This window comes from Gossypium arboreum, chromosome 12 (assembly GCF_025698485.1).
Source record: "Gossypium arboreum isolate Shixiya-1 chromosome 12, ASM2569848v2, whole genome shotgun sequence".
In the NCBI taxonomy this organism is placed as follows: domain Eukaryota; kingdom Viridiplantae; phylum Streptophyta; class Magnoliopsida; order Malvales; family Malvaceae; genus Gossypium; species Gossypium arboreum.
This window is the reverse complement of record NC_069081.1, coordinates 31,182,811-31,192,205: the sequence shown is the minus strand read 5'-3', so window position 1 is coordinate 31,192,205 and position 9,395 is coordinate 31,182,811. Positions and strand designations below refer to the sequence as shown.

The following is a 9,395-nucleotide window of genomic DNA, read 5'->3' as shown; positions in this document are numbered from 1 at the left end:
CAATCATTGAATTGATGAATGATTTTTATAATATATTTAAAATTATTCATAATTTTTCTAACTTTTAAATAAAAGGATAAAGAGCATTTGAGCACTCACATATTCCAACTATAATAACAATATCAATACTAATAGAATTAAAAAAGTTAAAAAAGAAAGAAAGAAAAAGATAATTTTTTAGGAATATTTTTATATTATATGATATATGTATATATAACGTACTAATCTGGTCCACGTTCTGATCACTATTGGCTAGCAAAGTCAACGAATCTGTTACAAATCTACATGGCAGCAAAAGATAATGAATCCAACGATAATTACTGGACTGTGACAGCAAATAATGGAAGTAGTCCTGTAGGACTAGAATATTCGGGTGTTGAAACTGAAATAAGACTAGTGAACCGTCGGACAAGAAAAGAAAAGCCATGAAAAATTCTAAAAAATCGTCAACAAAAGCGTCTTTATTCATGAATATCGTTTTTTTATACTCAAACAGATTTCAATCCAATTGAATCTTCATCACTGTTCGTTTTTCTTTTCTCTCTCTTATCAGAAAGGTAACTTTCTCAACAAAGTTCCCTTTGTTTCCATGCAAATGACTTCTTCCTCTTCTTTTTAATTTTAATTTTTGCATTTGTTGGATTACTTTTACCATCTTTGATCTGTTTCTTCATTTCTTTAGTGTATATATGATTTTTATTGAAGGAATGGAATTTGAATTAATTTAGATTATTCTTATTGCTAGGAAGTAAGTTGGATGAAAATAGAAATGGGTCTAATTAAAGAAACTGAGTATAAAGTTGTTTTCATCTAATAGAGAAATCCATTTTTTTCCCATAAATTTCTAGTTGATTGCTGGATATGATTATCGAAGAAGTTAAAAAGGGGGAGTTTTGGAATAGCAAATCCAGCTTTGAACGTTTTAGTTTTTATTTTATTTTCTATGGTTTCTTAGCTTCTTATTGCTTTTAAAATGGAAATTATAGGATTTATGATAGATAAACAAACTTCAGATAGATAAAGGTTGTGGCTCTGTTAAACTGTTTTGGATTTTTTAGGGGTATATATATGCTTTTCTGAGTTAATATTTTCTTTATTGCTGTTTTCTTTTTGCTTATTTTCTAGTGGAATTTGTCCAAAATTTTGGGGTCTTAAAAGTGTCATGGAAACACATAAATACTCTAATTTGAAACTGGAAAAGATATATAACTTCAATTCCTTCGGAAATTGTATGATCTTTCGTGCAAGAAGAAAGGGCTAATCTGTATCATCTTGACTTGGGTTTGATTTATTTAGTTTTTTAAAGAAAATGGCTTCTCCTATCTGTATTGAATTGGCGTTTTATTTCCACGAGTTTTCTATAGAGTAAAAGTGATCAGTTGTAAGCAAAATCATTGATTAAATGGTAAATATTGCTATTAGAATTGTTCCATTTAGAAGTAAGATCACACATTTTTTTTATTAACCCTTTTCAAAATTATTGTTTGTTTTTGAATTCGGAATCTTGTAAATTCATCTCTGCATGAATTGTAGCAGTTCTTGAAGTTATTTGTATCCTAGCTCTTATTATTTTTTAAAGTAGTTGGTTATAAATTTTAGTTTCTCACCTGAGGCTGAATTCGTATATGCTGGAATGGAACTCTTTGCAATGCAAGTTAATGAATGAAGCTCTGAGAGAGTAAATGCTTGAAAAAGAAACTGTAAGTGTTGTGCCTTATGCGGTATTTGTATGTAAGAATAAACTAGTCTTCTTTGAAAAAAAATGAAAAAGGAAAGAATAAATTAGCATTTCCTGACAATTGTAAAGATGTGTTTCTGTTTTAGTAAAGGTACCAATTCCTCACCTCAGGTATGGGAAATACAGAATCAGGATATGATGATTCGCTTCAAACTGACTTTTGGCATCAACCTTCTTATGAACCTTCTTCCCTAGCAGGAAGTTCAATGGATCGAAACTATCAACCCAGGCAGCAAGCCCCGTTTATACCTGACAATTTTAGTTCTTTGGATCAGGTTTTTACTGTTACTTTAGCTTTGAATTATTAATTTGTATAATAGGAGATATTATTTGTTGATAGTTCAACTCATAAGGTGAAAATATGGCTCATACCATTATAGAATGGCATATTCTTTGTTTTTTTTTTTTTTTTTTGGGTGGCTGCTTAGTCTTGTTTGAAAAATAACACTTTCACAGTCAATTGCCAGTCTAGAAAGAAAAGTGACCTGTTCTGATGTTTCGAACTGATACCTTAAATTTAAACATATTGAACAGCAAAAAATTAATTCCAGAACTGGTTGGTTATCATGGAAAGATTAATACAAAATCATTCATCTTAAATTTAAAGGATGATTTGGATGGTTTTAAATTATTGAATGCAGGCTGATGATGCACATTAGCTGGAGTAATTAAATACATTGAGAAACAAAGAGGGATTGAGGTAGAACTAAGATCACATGTTCAGCAGTAAACAAGGATTCAGCAGAAAAGAAATTTGGTTTTGGACTAAAGATTAAGTGGTCCAATATATGAAAATAGAAGGGTTAAGAAATCTTTGACTAATTTTATTGTTTTTCCTTCTAATCCAAGTATATTTTGACATAGAGGAACAGATCAATGTTCATATCCTTCAGAAATTGCGCCTGGCAAACTTATTATCATCATTAAGTAAAATGACCATTCATTCTTCATTATTAGGTGCTTTTGGGCCGTGCATAAAGGATAGGATCTTCTTTTGGTAGTCAGTGAAGAAGTTTCAAAAGAGAAATATTTGTTCGAATCATCATTTAGTACTAGTCATTCTTCATTACTAGGTGCTTTTGTGTGTTACTTAAAGGATAGAATCATCTTTTGGTTGTCATTTAAGAAACTTGGAAGGAAATATAAGTTTGAACTGAAATGTTGGTGTCTCGTCATTTAGTAAAATGACTACTCATCTTCATTATTAGGTGCTTTTGGGTATTGCTTGAAGGATAGGTTCATGGATCACCTTTTGGTAGTCATTGAAGAAGCTTCAAAAGAGAAATATTAGTTTGAACTGACTAGACTCTTTTTTATCATATACACAATGATATAGAGCTGGGAAGGTAGTTTTAGCAGTTACAGTTCCCTAATCATTGTACTAAAATAATGCATTTGAAAGCTAAAATCACTTTATATTATAACATTGCTGGGCTTTGGAGCTTAAAGTATAACTTTAAAGTTGACATCTATGATTGGGAACTGAATTATATCCAGACCTTGAATTTGTATGCTCTTGAGGATTTTGGAGTTCTAGAATTGCCACAAAAAATCAGACCTTTTAAAGATCATTGTAATTATTTCTACAAGCATGTACTTATTTGAAAGTGGTTAAGATGGATGACAGTTGCTAGCTACAGTAGAGGTCCTAAGCACAAAAAGTGTGACATCAAGGTGCATTATTGTAATATACATTGTGACAACATAATCAGACACAAAATTGGCAGTGATTACTAAAAATAAGAAAAAAAAAAGATAAATAAATTTTGAGGTCACTATACCATTAGAAAATGTACCAGCAGTTGAAGTGCAATGTGGTCCAAGTATCATAGAAAATGTCATTATGATGCATTCTCTTCTATTTCTCATCTTTTGGATTCTGAGTTTGACGAGTTACTTTGTGTTTGCATGTGCTTATCACGTTGTTGTATGGTGTTATTTTATTTAATAGATGTATTTTTTAATGGAATGCATTTGGTAACAAGAACTATTATACACTTTAATTAGGTTATTTCAGCATTGAGAGAGGCAGGACTTGAATCATCCAATTTAATACTTGGTGTTGACTTCACTAAGAGCAATGAATGGACAGGTAGTCATCTACCCCCCTTTTTCCGGGGTCCAATTTTATCTTAATATGTGGTTCTTTTACACTACAAATAATTAGTATGAAAGAAGCTCACATTTTGTTGACTATAGGGCGGTATTCATTCAACAGAAGAAGCCTTCATGCTATTGGGAGCTCACCTAATCCTTATGAGCAAGCAATATCTATAATTGGTCGTACTTTATCTCCTTTTGATGAAGATAATTTAATACCTTGTTTTGGTTTTGGTGATGGTTAGTATTTTTTTAGCATTATGTATCTCAATGATCTCTCTCTTACTTGAATAAGTTCTCATTATGCTTGTTTGTGGTAGCATCAACGCATGATAAATACGTTTTCAGCTTTTATCCTGATCACCGACCTTGTCATGGTTTTGAGGAAGCTCTTGCACGGTATAAAGAGATTGTTCCGCACATAAAGTTGGCAGGTTTTGAACATCTTTCCTTCTATTCTGTTCAATTTATTTAAGCACTTTCTAGGCCATACACTGTTGTGGTTTACATATCTATCCTTGTCTTCTAATTTCTTTGGCAGAGAAATTGTTCTAAATTTCATGAGTATCATATACTTTTATTTCTTGAAATATTAATGCTCATGAATAGTAACTAGTATGAAACAAATTATATACTCATAAAGCAATTGTGTATAAAGAGATTGTTCCGCACATAAAGTTGGCAGGTTTTGAACATCTTTCCTTCTATTCTGTTCAATTTATTTAAGCACTTTCTAGGCCATACACTGTTGTGGTTTACATATCTATCCTTGTCTTCTAATTTCTTTGGCAGAGAAATTGTTCTAAATTTCATGAGTATCATATACTTTTATTTCTTGAAATATTAATGCTCATGAATAGTAACTAGTATGAAACAAATTATATACTCATAAAGCAATTGTGTAAGCATAAATGTTTTCTTCAAATGAATAAATAGACGTGATAAAATACATGTGTCAGACTTCCCCTCATGTGGAATAGCTATGAAGATTACATTGCCATTGTGCTTTATTCAAGACTTAATTCGGTAGACTTATCCTCTTTTCTTATGGTATCCATTCGTGGCTTCTTCAGTCTTTGTTTCCTGTTGACATGCCTGTTTTCTTACTGAATGATATCTTTTAATGGTTCTCTGACTCATTCCAAATCTTTCTCTTTTTTATATCACATATATCCAATGTGAATTCTTATTTTAGGAATCACACATTCTCCTTTCGGTGTATGTTGTTCTTTTGTTTATCAACATTTAGAGCATCCAAATTTTCTGTTAATTGAAGGATAAAGAAAAGAAAATTATCAATTTTAATTGGAACAAAGGGGTGACATAGTACACTTCAAAATTTGGAATGAAATTGCCAATTCATGCATTTATGCACATTTGAGCTTCATAATAATGTATAAATGTGACAAGAATTATCATGTTGGGTCTAGTACGGAACCATGATTGAATGGTAGGAACACTCTTGTTTAAGAGAGAATATAATTATTACATAATTGTTTCAATCATGTTAAAGTATTTATAGAAATGTTATTTAAATTCTTGATTCTGCTCTTGATTTTCTTGTGAGAAATGGCTCTATGTGTTTGGACACATTAATCACTCACAGCTTGCAATACGCAGTCAGAATTTTATCTACATTGAATGTATGATTATGTTTGAAATTAATTATGCAAATAAACTAGTTTAAGAAAGGCGATAAATTACAAAATTTTGAGTACTTTCTATATATAAGCTTAAATATATCTATTGTAGGAATTCAAGTCATGTAAAATGAGTTCTCTAATCAGGAAAAAGTTCTGAAAATAAAAATTGAAATGTAATAAGTTGTTTGAAATAGGAAAAAAATTTTGATAAGAAAATTGAGGAAGGAGGCAAAAAAGATATAAAAGTAAAGACCTAAAAACTTTTAGGATAATTTTCGAATCTTAAGAAAACTAGGGAGGTCTAGTAAAACATTAATGGGGAAAAGTAAGGGTGACTAAGAATTGAAAAAAGAAAACAGAAAAGAAACTTCAACGTATAATTTTTTATTTTAAAAGTCAGTTGAATATACTTGAAAGGATATTTTTGAGTTGTCTGGATACGATCACAGAGATGCGAATATGATAAATTCGTATCCTTGTTACTAGGTCCAACTTCATTTGCTCCAATTATTAATGCTTCTATTGACATCGTGGATAGCAGTAATGGACAGTACCATGTTCTTGTCATCATTGCAGATGGACAGGTCGAAAAAACATGCTTTATGTATTTAGATTTAAACCTTTCATTTTCTTCTATTCATCAGTCTTGCCAAATGTTTATTTGATTGCTTAGGTTACAAGGAACCCTGATGTACCGCGTGGAAGGCTTAGTCCACAAGAACAAGAAACTGTAGATTCCATCGTTGCTGCTAGGTAAAGAATTGTTATCACTTCTTTGTAGTGATTAAGATTTTATTGTGTTCTTGTCATATTGATCATGGTATTCAATAAACAGTCATTATCCTCTCTCGATTATTTTGATTGGAGTGGGGGATGGACCATGGGATTCAATGCAACAATTTGATGATAATATTCCACATCGTGCCTTTGACAACTTCCAGGTATGTCAGCAATTTCTTTAAATCAATATGCACAGAGCAACCTTTCTTCTATTAAGTTTAATTTGTCTTTAGTTTTCTAGTATATATCTAAACAGTATTGTTTGATTTATGGGAATACTTGGTCATTATCATAGGATTGACACTACATGTAGTTTTCACGAATGGTGATCTCTTTACGAAGGATTGTCTTTTCCACCTTGTTTTGTGACAGTAAGTGAAACCTTTGATCATGTTCTGTGCCACCAATTCTTTGCAGTTTGTCAACTTCACAAAAATCATGTCTGAGAATACAGAAACGTCAAAGAAAGAAGCAGCCTTTGCTCTTGCTGCTCTCATGGAAATTCCGTATCAGTACAGAGCTACCCTGAGTATTCGTTTTGATAAGTAAGGCCGGAAAGCCATCTTTCAGTTAATACCTAATTTCAATTTGGAACTATTGTAAACTGTTAAAAATATGCAGTAGAGAACTAGAACGTGGACTTGCAAGACCACTTCCGCCTCCACGAGAAGTGATCGAACATGATAATTCCATTCGATCGATCCCACACATGACTAATTATGAAACAGTGCAGCCAACAGCCCCTGCAGAACCTGTAATAAGTTCTGCAGTAGAACCGGTAATAGGGTTTTCTTTTACTTCTTTTTCCGAATAAGTTTTCCTCTCTTTTTCACAGAAATATCCTTTCAAACTAATATCCTGGTGTGGGGATATGCATTTGCTTCTTGAAGGTTTGTGCTATCTGCTTGGTAAACCCAAAAGACATGGCTTTTGGGTGTGGTCACATGGTAGGTGCATTTTGATCAAATTATATAATGTTTTTCTATAACTAAATTCAAAATACAGTGTACGGTATAGATTCTTAGGTGACTGCATTGAGAACCATATCTAGAGATTATCTCTTCTGATGAATGATGTGTAATATGCTTTCATCTTCATCTTGTTTTCTTATCTATCAATATGCCTGGGAATCTCTTAATTAACATCTTAGATTTCTAGTCTGATGTCTTACTTGGTAAAGGTACCATAGAGGCTCCTATACTAGGAATTTTTAACAAAAAGGACTAATTTGATTTTTGATCTAATGTTCAGGGACTAATTTACTTATTTTTTGTAGTAGAGGGGGCAAAATGCAATATGACTCCTAGTACAGGGGCTTCTATAATACTTTTACCTGTCTTACTTCAATATGAAGTGTTAGTATATGCATACTTCAACACTGTTCTATCGACTGTTTTATATGCACCACTTAAACAGTTATAGAAAATATGCTTATGGTATATTATGTTTTGTTGTTCAAGACTTGCAAGGACTGTGGGGCGACAATTTCATCATGTCCGATGTGCCGGCAGCCAATAACGACACGCCTGAGACTGTATACCTAATTGGGAGCTGATTTCTGGTTCTGTTGAGTGCTGTGAAGCCTATTCAGGACAGGACCCTTTACAAAATCTCAGTCATTATACAATATGCATAAAGTCCAGTTTTATTTCTATTAGAGATTCTCAAATCCAAAGGTGGCCATGTTACTGAACTGGTCAACTTTTTTTTTTTTTTACAAAGGGTTTGCATTGGACTATTTTGCTCCCGCAAAGTTCTTTGCGTTGTTTGAATAAAGTATTTGTATTTGGAATGTGCATTGCAACTTGCCAGGTGCAGAGGTTACGGGAAAAAATGGAAAATTATTGCATACACAAGTGGTGGTGAGGGAAGGGGGATAAATTATTAAATGGATGTACATAATCCATTTGTTGTGAAGTTAAAACACCGAGCCCTTAAATCAAAATGACTATATGGTTTGAGGTTTTATAATTTTTTTTACATTAAAAACCATTTATTAAAGTTTAAAATTTTGTTAGCTCTTATTCTTTCACGGTAGAAGGAAAATCTCTTTTTCATTAAAACCTTTTATTAAAAAATTTCTTCTTACTTCCCGTTCCTCTTCTACAAAAAAAATGGAATCTAAATCTACTTTAATTCTTTGTACTAGATTTTTATGCTCCTATTGCTTTTGATCTTCTAAAGGTGTGTTCTTCTTAGCTTTTGTTTTTTAGTCTAAAGATTTTTGTTTTTGATTTTTTTAGATTACTTTCTTTTGGTTTTTTTAATCCTTTTTTTTTTTATCAATTATGTTGTTACTTTCCAAGTTTACGAATAACTAAATTTGCTACTTTTAATCACATCAATTCAATTCCTTCTCATAGTCGCAATTCAAATTTACTGGAAATAAACCATGCAAGTGACCTTTAGTGTTGGTGAAATTGAGATTCATCAATGTTAATTTCATATTTTGTTTCAAATTTTTAAACTAAACAAACTTCGATACATGACTAAGAAAGTAAGTGAAATGAAAAAAAATAGAAAACATTAAAATAGAAATATTCGACACCCCAAGTTTTCTAGTTCGTGTTTTGGTTGGCCAAGCAAGTGAAGATGGCGGTGACTGCGTATGAGCTAGTCAAATTTGCGAGAACTGACTTGTATTTTTTTTTTTTCGGAGTTTTTCTTGCTGAATATTTTGCAAGGTTCCGCTCTCTTGCGGATTCCTATTTTGCATTTGGCGAGCTTTTTCATTGTGAAGCCGCCATTGGTGAGTTCCAATTGTAGCACGTAGGTTTGTTGTTTTAGAATCTACAATCGGTAGGACACATATAGAAAACGAGTCAAGTCTTATGTAAGAAACGTGTCATTTTGCATGACACCTATATAGCCTCGTTAATGGTGTCTGATTAGTGGAACCGTGTGTGATTAGTGGAATCGTGTGTACATGTAAGGTGAATAGGTAACCTATTATAATGGAATTACAGGCTAATTCCTATACAAAAGGAATGAAAGCTTAACCGAGAAGGACTTTATTTTCCGTTTCTCTGTTCATCCATGTTCTTTCAAAAGAAACCTAGTGTGTTCTTCGTTGTGTGAAGAAGGTACCAACTTTCAACTTGATTAGTAACTGACTTTTTCAAGCCAACTGCTAA

At 32.1% G+C, this 9,395-nt stretch overlaps 1 protein-coding gene across 19 annotated transcripts; it reads left to right on the top strand.

Annotated features, from left to right (window-relative positions):
• The first annotated feature begins 311 nt into the window (after positions 1-311).
• On the top strand, positions 312-8,232 carry LOC108469888 (E3 ubiquitin-protein ligase RGLG3). 19 transcript variants are annotated; one of them, XM_053023037.1, is made up of 14 exons: positions 312-557; positions 1,656-1,700; positions 1,825-1,849; positions 1,937-2,013; positions 3,746-3,830; positions 3,938-4,078; positions 4,159-4,272; positions 5,968-6,065; positions 6,155-6,234; positions 6,317-6,422; positions 6,679-6,806; positions 6,883-7,039; positions 7,152-7,208; positions 7,722-8,232. In XM_053023037.1, the coding sequence occupies exons 4-14, from the start codon at positions 1,945-1,947 to the stop codon at positions 7,803-7,805; spliced, it is 1,119 nt and encodes a 372-aa protein (XP_052878997.1). In that variant the 5' UTR covers positions 312-557; positions 1,656-1,700; positions 1,825-1,849; positions 1,937-1,944; the 3' UTR covers positions 7,806-8,232. The 19 variants fall into 19 exon arrangements, 18 of the variants coding, with proteins under 18 accessions (XP_052878997.1, XP_052879000.1, XP_052878999.1 ...); XM_053023036.1 differs by having other exon boundaries at positions 313-557; positions 1,600-1,700; positions 1,830-1,849; XM_017770987.2 differs by having other exon boundaries at positions 314-557; positions 1,600-1,700.
• The last annotated feature ends 1,163 nt before the right edge of the window (positions 8,233-9,395 follow it).

What these genes read in the sequence shown, in the direction of transcription:
- LOC108469888 (XM_017770985.2), top strand. Translation starts at nt 1,852, where the DNA reads ATGGGAAATACAGAATCAGGATATGATGATTCGCTTCAAACTGACTTT. An exon ending in GATTCCATCGTTGCTGCTAG is followed by an intron (nt 6,235 to 6,316) that starts GTAAAGAATTGT and finishes TTCAATAAACAG; the next exon opens with TCATTATCCTCTCTCGATTA. An exon ending in GTGCCTTTGACAACTTCCAG is followed by an intron (nt 6,423 to 6,678) that starts GTATGTCAGCAA and finishes AATTCTTTGCAG; the next exon opens with TTTGTCAACTTCACAAAAAT.